Source organism: Tachypleus tridentatus, chromosome 10 (genome assembly GCF_004210375.1).
Source record: "Tachypleus tridentatus isolate NWPU-2018 chromosome 10, ASM421037v1, whole genome shotgun sequence".
Taxonomy (NCBI): Eukaryota; Metazoa; Arthropoda; class Merostomata; order Xiphosura; family Limulidae; genus Tachypleus; species Tachypleus tridentatus.
In genome coordinates this window covers 71088108-71109592 of record NC_134834.1, presented here as the reverse complement: position 1 = coordinate 71109592, position 21485 = coordinate 71088108, and the positions used below count along the sequence as shown (strand labels likewise).

At 33.2% G+C, this 21485-nt stretch overlaps 2 protein-coding genes across 5 annotated transcripts in view; one reads left to right on the top strand and one right to left on the bottom strand.

Moving 5' to 3' along the window:
• The window catches only part of LOC143229533 (glutamine--fructose-6-phosphate aminotransferase [isomerizing] 2-like), a 45521-nt gene extending 38773 nt beyond the window's left edge, over window positions 1–6748 (bottom strand). For all 4 annotated transcript variants that reach the window (XM_076462007.1, XM_076462010.1, XM_076462008.1 and 1 more), the window contains exon 1: window positions 6589–6748. In XM_076462007.1, coding sequence (XP_076318122.1) covers window positions 6589–6595 — 7 coding nt within the window. In that variant the 5' untranslated portion in view covers window positions 6596–6748. The remainder of the gene's footprint in view (window positions 1–6588) is intronic.
• A 74-nt stretch (window positions 6749–6822) lies between these two features.
• Window positions 6823–21485, top strand: part of LOC143229535 (DNA polymerase beta-like) — a 34812-nt gene continuing 20149 nt past the window's right edge. Inside the window, exons 1-3 of the mRNA XM_076462017.1 lie at window positions 6823–6986; window positions 18984–19108; window positions 21287–21361. Coding sequence (XP_076318132.1) covers window positions 6923–6986; window positions 18984–19108; window positions 21287–21361 — 264 coding nt within the window. The 5' untranslated portion in view covers window positions 6823–6922. The remainder of the gene's footprint in view (window positions 6987–18983; window positions 19109–21286; window positions 21362–21485) is intronic.

The following is a 21485-nucleotide window of genomic DNA, read 5'->3' as shown; positions in this document are numbered from 1 at the left end:
TAAAAATTGTACTTTTGTTACTAAATCTATAAGGACTGTTACATCTACATTATCAAAATTAATTCATCGTTAAACGTTATTTTTTTAAATATGTGTGTGTATGTGTGAGGTCATCGCAGAGGAAATAACTTTGTGGAATTATAAAAGTAAATGTTAAATATTTTCTTCTTTTTCACAATTTGTAGTGCATACTGGAGAGACTTAACACTTTATCAGCAAAGTTAGAAAACTGGTCTTTACTTTCCACATGTTCGCCCTTTCAGCCGTGGGGGCGTTATAATGTGTTGGTCAATCCTACTATTCTTTGGTAAAAGAATAGCTTACGAGTTGGCGGTTGGTGGTGATGACTGCCTGCCTTCCCTCTAGCCTTACATTGCAGAATTAGGGACGGCTAGTGCAGATAGCCCTCGTGTAGTGTTGCGCGAAATTAAAAACAAACCAAACCAAACTTTCCACATTATAATAATAAAGTAATTTTTATTTCAGCTTTGTAGCTTTGTCAGAGCCAGTATAATACAAGAACTGTTTGACGTGAAAACCAGACTGTCAAAACTGATTGTATTATGTTTGTTTGTAATTAAGCACAAAACTACACGATGGGCTATCGAAACCTGGTTTCTAGCGTTGTGAGCCTGCAGATACAGTGCTGTGCTACTTGAGGGTTAATAACACTTTGTAAAAAAAAATTTACTTTTTCTTGTTCCTGGGCAGAAAGTGTTATTTCCCAATTGCTTAAAAGTAAATGAAAAAGAACTATTTTTCTCTTCAAACTTTGCTTTTGTGACCTGGGAACGTATAACGAAAATATGATGGAAAACTATATCTGGGGGCTGATACGTAAAAGGAATTTACATTACAGTCGCAAATCTTGAAAAACTACTCACTTCCAAACATTTTTGTTCATTTTTGTGTAACTTTAGTGTAAATACATGTAAATCTTGATTCATATGTTGTTTTATTCAGACCTTATGTAAATGAAAATGTGCAAATTTGCCCGTTTTTCATAGAAAATAGGTTAATTTCTAAATTTCATTATCCAGGTCACGAAAGCAAAGCTTGAAGGGAATAATGACCATTTTCTGTACTTTTACAACATAAGCAATTAAGAAATAATACATACTATACAGGAACAAAATTTGCGTTACACAGTGTAATTACGTGGAAATAAGGTTGTGCTTTTGCATCACAGCTTTTGACGAAGAAATGGTGAAACGTCGACTGAAACAAAGTTTCGTATTCAGTGATGTCGAGAAAACCCACTTGTAGAGGAATATATATGTAAAAACGGCTCGTTTGGATTGAGAAAATATTTTACGTAGAGGAGCGAACAACGTTTGGACCTTCGTTCATCGTCAGGTTTACAAAAAAAATTATATATTCAAACATCTGACACCGCCCTCTATATTCCGACACTCAATTACACAACCCCTTTTCAAACATGTGGTCAGCTTCCGGTCAGTTACCTCTTTTTTTCTTTGTGAACCTGACGATGACCGAAGAAGGTCGAAACGTTGTTCGCTCCTCTACGTAAAATATTTTCTCAACCCAAACGAGCGGTTTTTACATATACAAAGTTTCGTATTATTATTATCTTGATAATAAAAGTAGTTTTTCTCACTTTACTGTCAAAATATTACTTATGTATGTGAAAATAATAATCAGTCAACTGAATTTGTAGGAAAAGTTTGTAACTTCTTCCAGTTGTTTATTTAAATTACGAAAACTAAAAACAAGTTTGTTTGCTTGCTTTTGAATTCCGTGCAAAGCTACACGAGGGTTATCTGCGCTATCAATACTCAGATTACGAGTCGAGCTCCTTAACCGCCTGGCCATGCCGGGCCTATTAAAAACACTTATATTTCTCCAAAACATGGCCCGGTATGGCCAGGTGGACTAAGACGTTCGACTAGTAATCTGAGGGTCGCGACTTCGAATTCAGGTCGCACCAAACATGTTCATCCTTTCAGCCGTGGGGGCGTTATAATGTACGGTTAATCCTACTATTCGTTGGTAAAAGAGTAGCCCAAGAGTTAGCGGTGGGTGGTCATGATTAGCTGCCTTCCCTTCTTGTCTTACATTGCTAAATTAGGGACGGCTAGCACAGATAGCCCTCCAGTAGCTTTGTGCGGAATTCAAATAACAACAACTCTATAACATATATTTAGTTATATCATTTAGTGAGTCTTGCGCGTTTTTAAATTCTGAATGGTACAATTACCTACTAATTTTCTCAACTTTAAGTAATTAAATAGTACATCTTCTGTGCCCTAAAACACCAGATAACAGTTATTAGTTCTGGAATCGAATTAAGAAATTATATTTTAAATACAACCGTAACTCTTGTTTCGTGAACAAGATTGGTTTGGTTTGGTTTTTTGGAATTTCGCACAAAGCTACTCGAGAGCTATCTGTGCTAGCCGTCCCTAATTTAGTAGTGTAAGACTAGAGGGAAGGAAACTAGTCATCACCACCCACCGCCAACTCTTGGGCTACTCTTTTACCAACGAATAGTGGGATTGACCGTCACATTATAACGCCCCCACGGCTGAGAGGGCGAGCATGTTTTGGCACGACTCGGGCGCGAACCCGCGACCCTCAGATTACGAATTGCACGCTTTAACGCGCTAGGCCATGCCAGGCCCGTGAACAAGAACAATATATATATGAAAAGACTAACAAAGATGAATGATCAATTGAATATTTATAAATCTTCAAGTTTGCGTAGTTTTCCATTTTTTTTTCTTATTGGATTTATATGTTTGTTTGTTTATTTTGTATTTTGAGCAAAGCTACACGAGAGCTATCTGCGCTAGCCATTCCAAATTTTGCAATGTAAGCTAGTCATCACCACCCACCGCCAACTCTTGAGCTACTCTTTTACCAACGAATAGTGCAATTGACCGTCACATTATAACGCTCCCACGGCTGAAACGGCGAGCATGTTTGGTGCAACGGGGATTCAAACCCGCGACCCTTGGATTACGATTCGAACGCCTTAACCCACTTGGCCATGCCGGGCCTTTTCTTATTGGAACTGATGACTAATATAGTTTACCGTATATTACGAACAAATATCAAAAGATAATTTATTAAAGGTGGCGCAATTTCACTGAAGCGTTTAAATAACTAAGAGTGCCCAAGCGATTAGCGTGCTGGAGATATATTCAGAATTCCATGGTTCAAGTTTCGTTACCTTAAAAATAATAAATAAATAAAATTTTACATTGCATTTTGGGGCCGTGGAGATGTTATAAGCATGACAGTCAAATCAAATTCTTCGTTCAAAGTAGAATTAGTAGCCCATGAATTGGCGGTGAGTATTGTTCACTAGTTGCCTATCCACTATTTTTTCAAAATTAGGTGGAAACAACCTTCGAGTAGCTTTGCGCAACATTAAAGTAACAACTGTTAAGAATTTATTCAACGACTCAAATTTACCGGTGCTTGACGTTTACCTACGTACAGGATAGCAACCCTAAAAATACTTTAAAATGAAAGGGATCATTTTAAAACGTATCTCATAATCCCTCAAGTGAACAAAATACCTTGTGCGCATGTCTTTTTATCACTCTCTATTACAAGAGTAGTCTAGTTTAAAAAGACACTACACTTTAATTAGATTGCAATAAGTACAGTTATTAAATGATTGAGTTTAGTTTTCATTTAGTAAATTAAATTGGCCTTTGACGTTATTATTTCTTAAAAGTAAACATAAAATATAAACAAAAATAACCCATTTTCATTTTTAAAAAAGTTAATTTAGAAGATATAGGAGAGAGCTGATGACTTGGTTTATTTCTTGAATACATTTTGTTTGCTTCTGCCTGAGCTCATGTTAGATACTAAGTCATCAATGGAAAACCGAACGATTTGAGGTCAGCAACTAATCAATGTGTACGAACACTTGTAGAATCTGTATTTGTACGTGTGTCCAGTTTATCTGAAGCTTTAAACACGTTGGTCCTAATTTCCCGGTCATCTGTAATCTTGCCCTCGTGCATCGCTTTAACCTATGGCTATTCTCTGACAATAACCCACTTTCTCCTCTTTATAAGTTGGTATTCAGTCCATGGACATTGGGAGTCATGTGGACAGCCTTGTTTGTAACCTTAAATATAAGTTATAATTGTGCCTCTTAAATGATCATGACATACATATAAAGATCCTCAAAGCAATATTTTCAAGGGTTTTATGAACAGTGTTAAACAACTGTTTTCCTTGTAAATAACTCTATGTTCTATGCTTTATGAAGCACTAATGCAAGACTTTGGACACATGAAACAACAGATCGAGAGAGTATAATTGATTCACCTTAATTACTGTTTATATGTTTGATTGTTTGTTTTTTTTAATTTCGCGCAAAGCTACACGATGGCTATTTGCGCTAGCCATTCCTAATTTAGCAGCGTAAGACTAAAAGGAAGGAAGCTAGTCATTACCAAACACTGTCAACTCTTGGGCTACTCTCTTACCAACGAATAGTAGGATTAACCGTTACAATATAAGGCCCCCACGGCTGAAAGTTCAAGCATGTTTGGTGTAACAGGGGTTCGAAAGTACGTTTATATGAGCATTAGTTTGGTAAGGAAAGCTTCTTGCTTTAAGTATATATGATATGACTCACATTTTTGAGGATTGTTCAGGAGTGGGTCATTTATTTGTGTGTAAAGATACGTTTTTCCGTTTGCATGCACAGTAAGTACACAGCGATTATCGAAACCTCATATTTAGCATTTTAATTGCTGATCCACAAGGGGTCGTAAGGTTTAGAAATGAAAATAATAGATATCGTGAACATGTTATGAAATATTCATTATGTCACGAAGTCTTGGTATATTCGTGTAATTCCAGTTTTAGCAGAAAAAATAATGCAACTGTAAAACATTTTAACAAGAACAATTAGGTTTGTCAAAATGTTAAGGACATAATAAAATGTGATAGCTTAATCGCCTTAATCACAAACCACAACCTTACCATTTTTTTAATCGAACGGTTTCAAATTCAACAACGTTCTTATCGAAAATGATTGAATGGTAGTTTGTGTATATGCGATAGCGACTCTATATGTTATCTGGAATCGAAATAATGTATGAAGCCCAGTACACAGCTCAAAAATGTTTTGCAAAAGTATAAAATTCTAGTCAAGCTGACGGTTCAGTTTTGTAATGACTTCTTTGGTTTTTGTTCTTATTTCTTAAATGTCTAGCCTGTTTCTAGATTTTTTTTTCTTAGTTTCACTAGTCAGTCTAGTAAGAACCAGGTCACTTAACAAGTAGACCTTCGTGACTTGAATTTTAGGTGATGCCTGATTTTAAGTGTTTGAGGATCTTACAAGTATAACTGCAGCCTATGAATTGGCGCTAAACACGTTTCTTTTTATAAGAAAAAATGTTAGAAGGTTTTATTGTGTTACCAGTTTTGATTTCTGAACACAACCTCGCAGAGCGAGTTCGAAAGTAGAGGATTAGGCTTAGATATTTAAATATATTTTAAGTATATTATTGTAGTTGTGTTTATGGACCGAATTGTGCATATTCTTAATAGTATACGTTTGCTTACGTATGCAGATAAATTATAATGCCATTGATTACACAGCAGTATAGGAGACGTCCGACCGTCACTGACAGTCATTAACTTGTTGTTGTATGGTATGTTTATTGGGGTACTGTAAGTCTTTAACTTAGTGTTCTTTCTTCAAAATTAACTTAATAAAAATCTTTCGAAGTCATGAATGAAAAGATGGGGGCTGCATGATACGTTAAGCGAGATGTTTGTGCTGAACGCTATAAACGTTTACTTGTATTAAAACGTGTTTGAATTATCACATTTGATTAAATCATAGCATCAATAATGTAATCGGAAAACAACACAAAACTGGCTTTTTTTGTAGTCTGAAATAAATATTTTTTTCCATCTGAATGTAACAGAAACATTTTTAAATAAAGCATAAACAAACTTAGGAATCTTATCAACAATACTACCGAAAGAAAAGGAAATATATAAGATAATTTCTTGTTCATAGAAGTTTTCTAAAGTATCCATCACGTTACCCAAACCTAGAATGAAGTTATACTATTACCAGTAAAGAAGTAGGCTGAGTAGTAGTTCTTCTATAAGATAAGTTAGTTTGCTTAAGCCCTAAAATAACTCGCACAAATATTTTTATAATGGCATTTTAAAAAATCAGAATAAATAACATCTTTTGTGAAGTCTTGACCTTTTTTTCCGAATGACATCATATATTTAACTTATTTGAAAAAGGCTAATTGAAAACTCTATTGCTAACATAGTTTTATTTTGGAAGTCACATTGAGAAAACAAATTAAAGGTAACTTGTTATGACAATATCTTAATTGCATAAAATATTCTAAATTTTGTTTGTTTGTCGTAAAGCACAAAACTACATTACTGGTTGTTTATACGCTACCTACTGCAGAGATCGAAACTCAGTTTTTAGCGTTATAATATATAATCCCACTGATATACTGTAGAGCCACATGGAAGGGGCTCTGCAAAACTCGCACTCACTACTGTCAAAACATGAAAATAATGTTACTTTTTAAGAAAAGCACATACAGAAGTACTTACCACACATTGTGTCAGCACAACTTTTCTTTAATCTGTTGCACTTAAAGTTCTCCTCTTCAGCAAAGAGAATGGGATAATTATTCAGTCAACGTTACTTTTTCTCGAACCTGAACGACCCTCAAAGAAAGTGATGCAGAGACATGAATGGGTAACAATCATTTACGTGTATCACTAATTTGGGATTTGACCAATCTAACTAAACGCTAGATGTCACTAGTGTAAATATAAACAAACTTATTAAAAGTATTTCTAGGATTACGTGATTACGATATGCGAGTAGTGGCAATTAGAAAGTAAAATAGTAGAAACTCAGTATATCAGTAAAAAAAAAAAAATGGGTAAACGAAAAGCCGCAGAAACAGATAACCAAAATAGTGATATCTGCGATTTATTGATGGGTTAGTTGTTTCTGTTACGCTTTGAATTTTCACAATGAAATTTAATGTATATCCACTTTACTATTAGTATTACAAGAATCTGCGAGTGAGAGTAGAGCATGGGTTAGGCTTAACTATATTTTTGTACTGAAATATTTCTCACGTTTTCAGTTTTACTTAACTTTAAGTTCAGTTTTTGGTAGTACTTTGTCATTTTTGATAAATTATACGTAGAATAACGAATAATGACAAAAAGAAGTGGAACATGGTAAGTTATGGTGTAGCTGCTGAGCGATTTCTGAAACGATGTTTATCGAGCGTTCGAGTTAAACAAAGTAAGCCTAAGGCTACATGTGAAAACAGACGGGGTACCAGATTTCTGTTTTTGTAAGTTTCTTGTATATACATCGATCATTTTCGTTGACATTGCTTGGGAATAAATGAAGAAACTGGTTAATATTGAAGTTTTAGCCTACAGGCTCAACGACTATTCCATATTCGTATTTTTAGGGAAGGAGACAGTTGTAGTATTTACAAAATATTTACTTTTTCCAATATATATGAACGAACAATTCATAGATAAGGTGTACAATTTTGAGTTTCATGATAAATTGCAGACTGCATATAGTTATAATGTTAGTAGATGTAATAAATTCATGGATGCTGTATATAGGAACTTCTTGATATAATGTGTTATAAAATAAGTGATAGTATTTAATTATGGTACCATGAATGGTTAGTGTATGTTTATTAGTGGGAAGCATATATGTAGCTTAAAACTTTGGCCATGTAAAATATCCAAGTTTGGGAGCTGAATAAGCACTGTGAACAAGCTTTTCTATAATTTCATATTCCCAGTTTTTTAGTTCTGTTCATACTGATTGACCATTAGGGTAGTCTTTGTTTGCTAGTAAACTTTCAGGTTTAAAATCCTAAAGCTTTCACCCTTTAATTTTGTTTCAATGTACAAAAAATGTAATGTCAAACTTCATTCATTTTGGACCATATTTAGAGATTGCTGAAAGGGGTTGTAGTTCTAGACTGCAAAGACTTGGTACTACATACATATACTCTGTTAGGGAATAATATAGGCTAAACTTTGGACTGGCTACCACCTACAAATGCAAAGTTTTTGCATCCAAGCTCAAAAAATCATGTCCATGAAAGATTTAGGCTAGAAATAAAAAATAAAAGAAAATTTTGCACAGATTTTGTATGATACATCACATCTCTCAGTATTTTGTCTTACTGCCAAACCCATTTGAGGAGATGCGCATCAATATAACATAATATTTAAAAGTATCCATTAGGCTTTTGTGCTTTGAGTATCCTTTTCAACTCTCAACTCAAACTGATTATCTGTACTATATTATATTAAGAAAAAACAACATTTATGTATTAGAAGTGATTTATTTAAAGTATATTAGCATTTTGGCACTACTGTAGTGTGTAGTCTACAAAGATGTTTGCACTATAGTATGTGGTGTACAGTGAAACTATCATCATCACTTTTTAATGATTTGCTGAAACTTAATTTCTTGTTAAATGATTTATATTTATCTACATTTTTGTTCAGCAAATATTAATAAGTTGTATGTTATAAAAGAGTACCTTAAATTTATGTTATAATTGTGCTAATTTTGATTTTTGGAACGCATTTCATTATGATGATATTTTCCCAAAAGAGTGTATGTAATGGTATTTTGTACTTTATTATTTTAAAAGCATTATTTATAATAATAGGCACCAGTTGGAAATAAATGAAAGTTAAAATGGTGATCATGATAGTATGTCTGTAGACCATGCACTATAGTAACACCATTATTTTATTATAAACAGAATATTCTTGTTATGTAACTATATAATTTTAGTGTGGTTAGATATTATTGCATTGTTATTGTTTCATTTCTGCTGTTAGAAGAGCACATATGATTCTGCACAACTAGAAACTAGGAATTGTTTTTGTTCTTTCTTTATTATGATGACATTATATTCCTCATTGAGGGCCACAATCCTTTCAGCATTGCTATTTGCCACATTTAAGTGTTTGATTGTCAGTGATGCCTTCTTGTAGTTCTCTGTGAGCTTCCATGATTAGGGGTTATAATTTAAATATCCAGATGAAATCTCAAGGCACCAGAATAACCCTGTTGTGTTCTTTATGATGAAATTTTCAGTTGGTATAACTTCGGACTTGTTAATATTTAGCTTGATGCACTTCAGAGGTTTGTCCATGTGTTTCTTCTCATTTAGTATCTGTTGCTTATTTTGTATCTGTAGATAGAGAGCTCAATCAAAGAATGCCAAACTAATGCATTCCTCATTGAGATACCACAGAAAATTTTTGGCAGGCAGATTTTGAACACAAAGAATTCACCTTCTTATACTTAACAAGATGTTGTAAAAGATTAAGATCATTGTGACAAGCAGAAATTGTCTCAGGAGCAGTGAACCATACCATAAGATAGATCATAGCTTATGCTTCTTCATCATGGCAAACTTTAGTTTTAACTTGCTTTGTCCATGTATTCCAAATAATGCTGAATGTGATTGAAAATTGTAATATCTGGACCAGAGAAAAGCTAGATACAGTTTTTAAAAATACACACTGGGACAAGTTCTAAGATATGATGCCAACATGCCAAATGAAGGAGATACTTGTGTTTCTAATAGCACACATGCTTCATTTTTGTGGTTAGTGCTCCAAATACTCCTCTATTCTCATCAGTGTTGTTGATATGCTATCTGTCAATTACATAGCCATTGCTATTCCTGTTATGCATGCTGTTTCCCATTCATACTTGCTTCACTTCTTTTCTCAGCCCTTGATTCCTTAAGTGAAAGAACCTTATCTATCTGGATCATGCATCCACAACATATTTGTTGCCTCTGACCACGAAAAAACTTATTGCATTATGGGATCTTGATTAGGATTAGGTCATCCATATGAGTGTCAACACAGTTATTCAGATTAATGAAAAACTTTGCTCCATTAACTTGCTATGTTTCAATTTTTCCCTTTTGAATTTTTCTTAAGATTTTCAAAATACAGTCTTACCTCTGTGATGCTTAAACATTGTCATCTGAAATGATGCAGAAGAACCTGCTTAAGTATTTCTATATTGTCACAGAAGCTACACACGCTACTGTCATTCTCTACATAATATTTCACAAGTAAAAAGTGACATCTTGGTTTACTTAATATGAAATGCTATTGAACATTTTGAATAGTATGGAATACTCTGGAATATGCTGTAGTTTTCCATATATACTAAAGAAATATCCTTCTCCAGCTGTTATAAGTACTCTTGAACTAAATGTTGATAAAATGTATTTGAAACATAATTTTGAGCCATAAATAAGGATGAATATATTCTATAATGTTCCTACAGTTAAATCCATTGGGGTTTTTTATGTATGGGAAATACAATAGATGTCCAAGCATTTATGTATTAAAAAAAACAAACCCAAACAAAATTAAATTTAAGAACCTGCATAAACTAAAAGGATCCCAGGGTACAGGCTATAGTGTAGGATGTAAAATGTGCTCCGAGTTGTGGTTGTGACTGCAGAAGTGGGACCCATATTGTAGTGGGAATATACTGTTTATCCATCTTAAATACTGTTTGTTAGACTCGCATGAATAAATAAATAAAATCATCAAATGAACAAGCCCACACCTCAATCGCTCTTCACTGCATGCAAACAACCGTGGGAAGGTTATTGCTTTACAAAGTAAAAGGAATGAGGTACCACCACTTAAGGGTAAGTAAGATAAACTTGCCTTCTGAGGTTAGCATTCTAGGCCTCATTATAGTATTAAACCACTAATTTAACTTAATTAGTAGTTCACAGATAAATTATACTAGTATAGAGTTATAAAAATTTATACAGCATCTTTAACTTGATTTTGTGTGGGTTTGTTTGCTGATTTAAATGTCATTCATAACAGGTTCAGATTTACTGTTTTTAATGCAGTCTTTCCTTTTGATTTTAGTTTACTTGACTGTTTAAGTATTAATTTTCTGTCTCTCTCTCTTGTGTGTGTCTATATATACACCCTTGTGCAAATTAATTGAAACAAGATGAAAAGTTAAGATTTTTTTTTCAATTTTTTTACATTTTATTTCTGAGAAACTAAAAATTACTCGCAAATAAATACATGACATGACCGCCTTTATTTTTCAGAAGATCATTAATCCGCTTTGGCATTGAGTCCACGAGTTGACTACAATCTTTACTAATTTTTGGTTTGCGGTATCACACCTCAATTATGGCTTCAATTAGCTTATCTTGTATAGTACAGTCTTTTCCCCGAAGTCTTTCTTTACAAATCGCCCAAAAGTTTGCTATAGGATTTAATTCCAGAGAGTTTCCAGGTCAGTCCAGCACCTTTATTCGCATTGTAGTCATAAAATTCTTCACAAGTTTTGATGTGTGACGCAGAGTCAGATCTTGCTGGAAAATGCCAGATCCATCTGGAAATCTCTTTTTCAATTCTGGAATGACTCTTCTCTGTAAAACTTCGATGTATCATGGTCCTCGCATCATAACTTCTATGATATGTAAGCCTTCTATGCCATAGTAGCTGAAAAATCCCCCAAACATCTTCTTCAAGGGATGTTTTACGAACTGATTGATGTGAAATTCTCGAAGTTTCTCACCTGGAGATCTGCAAACATGCAGACTTCTTTGATTCTATACGAAGAAATGAGTCTCATCAATGAATAACACCTTCCTCCATTGTTCTTGTGTCAAGTTCTTGCATTTCAGACTCCATTGATACTGTTTTTTCTTCATTATTTTGGTAAGAAGTTGTTTTTTGACTGGTCTTTTGCCCTTTTAATGCAATTTTGAGTGACGTAATATTCCTAAAAATTTCGTCATATATCCCAAAAATAGATCGACTGTATTGCAAAACACAGCTAATGACGCCGTCTGTGTGAAAATATGACTATTAAAGGAAATCAGCGGGTCCAGCAAGCCTACACCGGCCGTCATGCTGAAAATATTGTAAAATGACCATTTGTTTCAATTAATTTGCACAAGGATGTACATATAAACTGCTCAAAAACATTAAAGGAACGAGTACATTTTCTTATATAATTTATCTCAGTGTTCCAAATGTGATAATATTTTTATTTTTTTAGGAAACTTGCATCATTTCAGTTTCATCTCTATCCATTTGTTTGATGTGTGATGGAGAAATAAAATTTTTAAAAATGACCAATATCACCAAAACTGATATCCCTTATGAAACAATACTTTAAACAGTTTACATGCATTTATTCAAGAAATGTTTGAAACATTCCATATCTGGTGTGACCTCCATGGGCTGTGATATGCTCCTAACACTGATTTGGCACACTTCAAATCAGTCTCTCAATGTTATCTTGGGATATGGTAGCTCACTTTTCTACCAGGGCTTGTTGGAGTCCTTTACATTTTGAGGATGGTGCTGGTGTTCATTAATATGCCTTGACAACATATCCCAACAATGTTCAATCAGATTTAACTCTGGAGATCTGGTGGGCCACTCAAGTCTCTATTCCTTCCTTGTCAGGAAGTCCATACACAGTATGGCAAAGTAGGCTTGTGCATTAACCTGCATGAGAACAAACCCATCACCAACAGCACCAGCAAAAGGCGTCAGAATGGGTTCCCCTGTCAAGTATGAGTAAGTTTGTGTGGCTACACAAGCATATGCTTACCTAGAACATTACAGAACCTCCTCCATAAGCATCAACTTGCACAGTGTTACAGGCAGAAAATTGTTCTCCTCAGTGTCTCCACACTCTTGCACATCCATAATCAGGAGGCACAGTGAACCTGCTCTCCTCTGTCCACAACACAGTGGCCCATTGATGAACTTCCCAGTCCAGGTGCTGACGAGTAAACTCCAACCTGGCTGCACTGTGTTGTGCTGTCAGAATAACACCTCTTGCAGGCCATTTGGCCCTAAGGCATCCTTTCTGCAGATGATTGCAAACTGTTTGGGTTGACACACGGGTTCAAGTGGAATGCTGAAGGTCATCTTGCAGTGACCAAGCCATAGCTAACCTGTCCCTCATAGAGGTAGTCTTGATGTAGTAGTCCTTTCTGTATGTTGTGTAGTGATGGTGGCCTTGACCTAGGCTCCTGCCATAAGAGTTCATCTCCTAGTAGTGTTGCCAAAGTTAATTGATGGTGCAATGTGCCACCCTCCTTTGGGTCTGGCCATCCTCCAGCATCTGGACCACCCTGCCCTCCTTGTTTTCTGTCATATGGCACCTGACTGCTTGTGTACACAAGATGAAGGTACACACTGATAAAACGAGCTGTAAAAGATCCACGTTGGTGTTTATTTCGAGAATTAATGAGGAATGCACAGTTTCACATAACAGCCTTATATAGGGTACCTTGAGTTGTATTCTCCTTGAGTGAGGTGAGTTTCATTTGAGTTGCTTCAAACTTCACTCACAAGCTTAAAAAATACTTGTAGATGAACAGATATGTTTTTCATACATAAATCTAGTTATGACAAAAATATACTGAAATATGTACTTGTTCCTTTAATTTGTTTGAGCATTATATATATACTTGTAACCCCACTAGTGTGGTTATATTTATATGTATAATGATTTTTTATATCTGTGTGAATTATTGTAGATATTTACATCTTTTTTAACAAAAAGTTTCTCATTTGTGACGATCAACCAGAAACAATCGGTAATTATACAAGATACATTTGATACAAGATACATTTTATCAATAAACTAGTGAAGTTTCATTCTTCTGGTGTTATTTTGGCTTTTATCATGTAAGTTCAATACATGCCTGATAGAAATTGAAATTATTATAAAGGAAATGTAATTTCTTATTTGATTATCTATAATTCAGGTGACAAACAAGTTCTGATACGTAATAGTTTGTGTAGTTTTGAATGTGAAGCATTATTTTTTTGGATGACTTCAGTAGTAGGTGTTATTATGATAAAGAATTCAAGACCATTAAAAATATTTCTAAACCACATACTTTTATAGTTAGAATTTCCAGAAAAGTTGAGAATAGATACAGAACATGTTTATAATTATATGCTTTCTGAAGTGTATTCTTACAATTTCAGAAGATATGAGAATATAGACCAAATTTTTAAAGTGCAAGAAAATGAAACATTAGTTGATATTTTTATTTACACACTGCTACCTAAGTTGTTTTATTTTCAGAAATAAACTATTTTCTTTTTTGTTGGGAGGTTCATGATAGTTGGCTAAAGAGCAGCTGCCATCTGCGGGTGTTAAGCTATGGAATCTTAAGCGATGTTTGTGAAGGTTTGCCTTTAGCATGTGCATCACCTAGTTACTTGAACACTGATGTTGTAGTCATTCTTTGATGTCTAGGAATGGTCAACCCAAAATGTTTCACAGTCATGGCAACTTGGCAGAATTTGTATAATGGGAATACATGTACTGTACATATGGTGCAATTTAAATAGCTAAATTACTGTTCACCAGTAACAGGTGCACTCAACAATTTGTTTTTATGTTGTTATTTGGGAGAAGAATGAAAAGTGTAAGATGCTCTATCCATCTGTTGTTCTTTCTCTCTCTGTGATGATTATAAATGCAGGATTGTTTTAGTGGGATGTCTGGCAGTTACAACATAGTACATAGTAAGCAGTCCTTTCAAGTTTGTCACTCTCAAGATATAATAGTATCTCAATTAACTGTATGAACTATCCACTGTTTTATTTAAAACTTTAAATACTGATTGCTTTAAATCTTTGTTTTAATCTGTAAATATATATATCTCTCTGTGTGACAAATATTCTCCTTGTGTGTTGAAATAGATATCAAATTAGCTTAATGTCTGAAATGACTATGGTTTGTGTGTGTGTGTTTTAGTACACACACACACACACACACACACACACACACACACACGCACAAGTACGTACGTATGTATGTAATGTGTGAGTAAAATATTAAATAATGTAGTCTGAGGATATTGCATATCTAATACACATTGGATAATAAGGTTCCTTCATTTTTGTAACATAATTTTAGATGTATCCATGGGCATCTGCTAGAGGGGATTTTGCCCTTTTACTTTTCACAAAAAATTGCACATATTATTACGTGAACTTAATACTGTAGGTAAGCTAAATACTTTAAGTAATGTTTATTAAAACTGTAAATTTGTGTTTACATTTAATCACACATTCTTTTAGTCTGTTGACTTGCACTGTAAAAGCTGATCTCCCACATAAGGTTTTTTCCCCACCATGGATGTGAGATGTACCTAGTCATACAAATGATATACATGCTGTAGTCAAGAGTGTCCTAATGGTAAGCCAGATGTGTATGCTTTCGTTTAAGGATACCTATTACTTACAGATGTAGTTGAAGTTTAAATTGTCACTCTACAGGTGTTTCTATAGTAGTTTAAAGTACCTGACAAGGACATGCAAAACCATACTTAATTCTGCCAAAAAGGAATTATATAAATGTTTAAAATTAGAAAAAGGAATAAAATAGTGAGATTCAGTATATTCTTTTTGTTTAATTTTAACATCAACAAAAATTAATGATATTTGTGGAGAAAAGATAAAAGATGGTCAAATTATGTTGTACGAATATTGTAGTGAAAGTGTGATGTTTTGCCACGATTTGCTTATGACCTAATGTTCTTATTTTTGTCAGAAGATATCACAATTTTGGGATCTACTGGCATGATTGTCTTTAAAAAATGCCACAGATAATATTTGTATTGTTTGGGGATCAAGTCATATATATATATATAACCTTGTAATTTTAGAATTGGTTCATTAGTGAATGTGGCTTCCAATGAATGGCAAGTTTCAGTTAGGGTTTTTTATTTTCATTATTGTTGCTTTTCTATATTGTATTAAGAACAAGAAACTTGCTTTTCTGTTTTTCAGGTTCAAGTAAAGGAATACTTTTATTGATGAATTATGGCTCATACTTCTCCATAATTGCTCTCTACTGCCACTTGACATCTGCACATCTTTGTACATGGACAACAGTTTCTTTGTATGCATCTTTTCCATCATCTCTGTGGTTTCAGCAGATAGCCCAATGTGGCTTTTCTATAACACACACACACACACACACACACACATTCACACACCCATAGGAATGACTTGTGTGAGCAGGAATGCTACACATATCTGTGTAGGAGGAGGCAGTGGCAGGTGGGTACATGGGACAGGTACATATCACCTGTGGAGCTCCTCACATGGAGACATTAACAATATTTATATCTTCCTGTGTGATTTAAGCAGGCAAGTGCATGAAGTGGTGTATCTTTGTCACTGAGCCATATTACAAATTGGGTAATTGTTTATAGAGTGGGAATGTCTTCAGGGTTATACTGCAGCATATGACATGCATGACATTCTTTACACATGTTTGGGGATTAGAACTGGAGTTATTGGTTTGCATATGGCTCATTAAATAGTATTGATTGTTCAGTTTTACTGCTTGAAGAATTTACAATGATTCTTGTTTTTATATAATGAAATGTGGACTAGTGTTTCTTAGCTGCCAAACACCACATTTATCAACAAATTTTGTGTATTTATTAGCATCTCTACATCCTAGGTTTCTTGTATTGTCTACAAAAAAGAGCATACAGTTGTTCATGCTCAAAAGTACTAGTGACAACATTTGTTTTTCCAAGGCATTGATGTATTTTTCTATTTACGTGAATTTTCTACTTGTTATAGTTGTGTCACCAACTGCTATTTTTTGCATGTTTTCAGTATTTGCATCCAACCTGCATTTCTTCTAAAACTCTTGTTGGCCTCATCTTCTGATTGTAGGCATACATGTGACCCAGCACTGCTGTCCAGTTATAGATGGGTATCAATCTTTATCTGAGGAACTACATATGACTTCATATTGCTGGTATAATTTACATCTATCATGGGACTAAAAGCAGCAGCATGGTTGTTGAGATTTAGACTATTGGTTAGTGTTCTTATCACTGATTTTCTCTTTTACAGAAGAGTAGAGTAATTTGATTCTCAAGATGGCAGGTATGGGTATTAGAACTGTAATTAAAATAAGAACAAAGTTTGTTAACCTGAAGATGACCTAAGAAGGTTAAAACATTGTTCTGTACTTTATTTTAATTAAAGTTCTAATACCCATACCAGCTGTCTTGAGAATACATTTTTACTCAAAATGGGTTTCTCGTCATCACAAATAGAGGAATTTGCTTTGAAGTTTGATGATTTCTCAAGAGGTACGTATTGAATGTACATGATGGTTACTACTGGTGTTGTATATGCACTGTCAAAACCTATGTGTAGATATTTCATTTATATGCCTCACTGAAAAAGAGAAGCACAAAAATTTAGGACTTAAATGACACTTTCAGTGCTGTGCTTATGGTCACTGTTAAGAAAGTATCTGCTTTCTACCCAGTTTTATCCACCTTTCATTACTGTTGGATGTATGGGAAGTACCACCTGTTCATCTTTCACTAGCAAACTTCTGGAACAGCATAAGTATCTTAATGTTAAATTACCTCTAGAGCCATTGCCAAATTTAAGTTGAAATGAAACTCCTCCAGTCCCAAAAGCCCCAATGAAACTACTTTGAAGAGGAAGTTGTCATCTGCGTGTGTATGCCTGAAGAATGACTAAATCATTCGTGTTACACTAGAGCATTTTGAAGTCTGCTACAAAAATTATAGTGTTGTTTGTTCTGTGACCAAAGATTGGGTAGAATTTTGCCTTTTAACTCATATTCTAGGGTTATTTTGAGGATATTGCACTGTTTTGTAGGACTGATTGTTATCATCAAACAGTGTCATGACACATATTAAGTAAAGTTTTTAAATATTTAAAATAATTGTAAGTATATGTTTTGTGTTTTAATAATAGGGAAGTAACATGAAGATGAAAATAAATGAAATATCCGATTCTGTGATTCACTTCACCTCCCTATTGAAGTATCAGCCCTGTAGTAGTGCCTGTTTTCTTTTGGGTATTACGTGAAAGGCAGATAAAGATCTACGTAATTTTATTTGTAATAAATTTATAACATACTTTTGTGAAATACAAGTACACTACATCAGTCATAGCTAGCACTAAAAGTCAACAATTTTCCTGTTTTATTAAGAAGCTGTTTTTTTATATTAAGAATATATGTATAGATAGGAATCCTTCTTGACGTTTGGTAATCTTCTAATCAACAAAGGATGTTACAGAACAGTTCTACTATTGATACTAATAGGAAGAACAAACTTTTGTAACACCTAGAGCATGTTGAATCACATATTCAAAAGTGAGTTTAAAATTTAATTACTTGAATAATCAAGCTAAATAGTTTTGATATTGTTAAATGAGAGAAATAATGTTAGAGGAGTGATTTAACATGTAAATGAAGGGATGTGACAGACATGACTAATATATGAGATTTTGCACTTACTATACAGTTACATAACTTTGTAGGAAGAGTGTCTAAACATTATCATCTACCTCATTTTCTCTCCTCCTGAAGTACATATGAATATGTCAGTTTTGGTTAACCTGGTTTCATATAATGTCTTAATCTGAAGGAATTTCATATTCACAAGGTTCATTCACATAATTGTTCATGTAAACTCACAATGGAAGGAGAAGAGAGGAAGTTCTACTATGATGATAACATTGTAACCAAAAGGTAACAGATAACATTCAAAACAAATTGTAAAGGTATTTAGAATTTTTGCAATCTGAGGAGCACACTTATATCTTGTATGCATATGCTACTTGTCAAAATAATATGAATAAAGAACATAATGCATTTTTAAATTGAGTAAGAGGGAAGTGCTGTATGTAAGAATTCTGGTAAATTTTCTTATAAATATAACATATAATATCTTAAGAATCAAACATTTATAAAATAAAAGATTCTGTACCATTGTACTTGACTTTTAATTTTGTGTTAAATCATATTTGAATATGATTAAGTTTTATAGCACATGTTATCAGATGTTGTGCAATGTTAACTTTTAATAATATTTCAGAGCTAGCAGATTATGAGAAAAATGTCAGTCGAAATATTCACAAATATAATGCGTATCGGAAAGCAGCAGGTGTTATTGGCCAGCATCCTACTCCAATTCGTAATGGAACAGAAGCAAAGAAGCTGGTATGTTTTAAACAAAGTTAGACAATTTTACAGCTTCTTCCAGAAATGGGGGAAAAGAATATACAAATATTTTGTTATCATTAACCTACATAAATGAAAGGAGTACTGTGTTACTTCTTTTGATAAAAGAATCTTAAGTGCTGAAGCTTTTCCATATGTAATTCTATTTGTATGTGTGTGTATATTTTTTTTCTTTCCAACAAGGAGCCATTCATTTAAAATAACATGTATTTAACTGTGATATATGTTAAATATAAGATACCTAGTATCACAAAACTAATTATTAAGAACATATGGTTTTGTACTTCTAAAAAAAAAAAAAAAAAAAGTTGGTAACCATATTTCAATAATTTTAATTAATGTTTTTAAATATTTAATTCAAAAGTTAGTCCTTGATTAAAAAGTCAAAATTGCCTTATGCAGTTATTTAAAGGTGCACCCGAAATATTTGTATATATATATATATATATATATATATGTCATATGGAACATAACAGTTTCTACATGTTCAGTTTCAAGTATTAATGAACATTGGATGATGAAATTCCATGTAAAATGTGTTTAGCTTTTCTTATGTTTTCTATTTGAAAGGATATCTGTAAATTTCAGCTGTGTAAAGGAGTCTAGTCTGTACAAAATTTGCTTCTGTTAATTTGTAAGGCATAAGTAAATAACAAGCTACTGAACACTATAGTCTCACATAATCACTGCTGATGTGTTACTGAAGAGTACGGGAATTATGGTATTCTGAGAAAGTAATGTATGTGATCAACAATTTGTTAGAACTGTTGTGAATACATTGTTAACAAGAGAAAAAAAGGAAAATAATAATTTATTGAATTGAATATTATCATTAATATGCAGTAGCTTACTGTATCACATTACTATCAAAGTTTGAAACTGTGACTAAAAATGAGAGATTGTCATTTATTATAATGATTTATATGTGGTGTCATTTCAAACTTTTAGATGTAGGGAATATGAGTTAGGGATGATCTTTGTTACTCCAGAAAATAAAAATAAATAGTTATTTTTTCCATATTTTGTTATTAAACATTTCTCAAGATTCTGATGCAGTGTAATGATGTCTCTGGTACAACTAATTTACATTTTCTTATTAAGGTCCTGTGCATACAGTGAAGAATGTAGTGTCACTAAGTTATACTTGCTTATAAAAAATCTCTACATTATGGCTCTGGCAAAACTAATAATAATACTTCCTTATCAAGAAACTGTATAATACAGTGATGGCTCTGGTATAACTAGTTTATATACCATTATGAAGAAGCTGGTAGAACTAGGTGTCTTATAGAAGGAAAGTGGGCTATTCCTAAGCTTAACCTTTATTTGACTTCTCTTAAATGCATCTTTCTGGAGAAAATTGTGCATAAGAATTTATGTAACTGAAAAAAATCACTTTGGATTTAATTTAGAAAAGTTTTAGAACTTTAATTTCTTACAAACTTGTGAGAACTAGAGAATTGACATTTAACACTAAAACTAAGACTATAATTATATAGAGAATATCCTTGAAACTTGAACACTTGTAAAAATTTTTATTTTTTAAGGGTGATGAAGGAAGAACCCATATTAGTAGTGCTTTGAGTTCTGTTTTTTTATCGTTGTTTCGGAAAAGCAAAAAAGCTGCTAAAGTTGACTTATACTGATATTCAATACATGCCAGTTTCAGAAGTCACATGTGAAATCAAGTTGGAATTCACTACAGCTTAGGCTTTATGTTAACATCTTAAAGTTGACTGTCTTTCTTACTTTACCTCTTCAAGTCGTAAAAATTTCAATAGTTAGCATATGGTAAGTTAAATGGAATGATATTTTTGTATATTTGCCAATGAATATTGCAGAGTTAGTCAGCAAATAAAGAATTGTGCAATTTAGAAAATCTAGTGCTTGTTATTCTTTTATAAGGTAAGTGCTTTTATATTTGTACCCCGAATGTAACAAGAGTGTAAGAACAGTAAAACAAGTTTTTAAAAATATTTATAGTACTAAACAGTAAAAGACAAATACAAACACAAGTGGGAAGTTTATGCAAGTTATTATTAATAAGAAAGATAAAACATACCAACAACCAATCTAAGAGTGATTGGAGGTTACAAATATGAAAACTTAAAATGTTTCAGCAGTTGACATAATAATTTTTTTTAAATTTCAACTTAGAGTGGTGTTGGGGAAAAGATAGCCAAAAAAATTGATGAATTTATTGAAACGGGAAGACTTGGAAAACTTGAAAAGGTTTGTACAATATTTCTATAAAACAAACATTTCAATTTCATTCAATGTGTATTTAGAGAATTTTCTGAAAGTTTTCTATAAATGTTTAGATAAGCTTCTTAACTGACTTCTGTTTAATGAATTA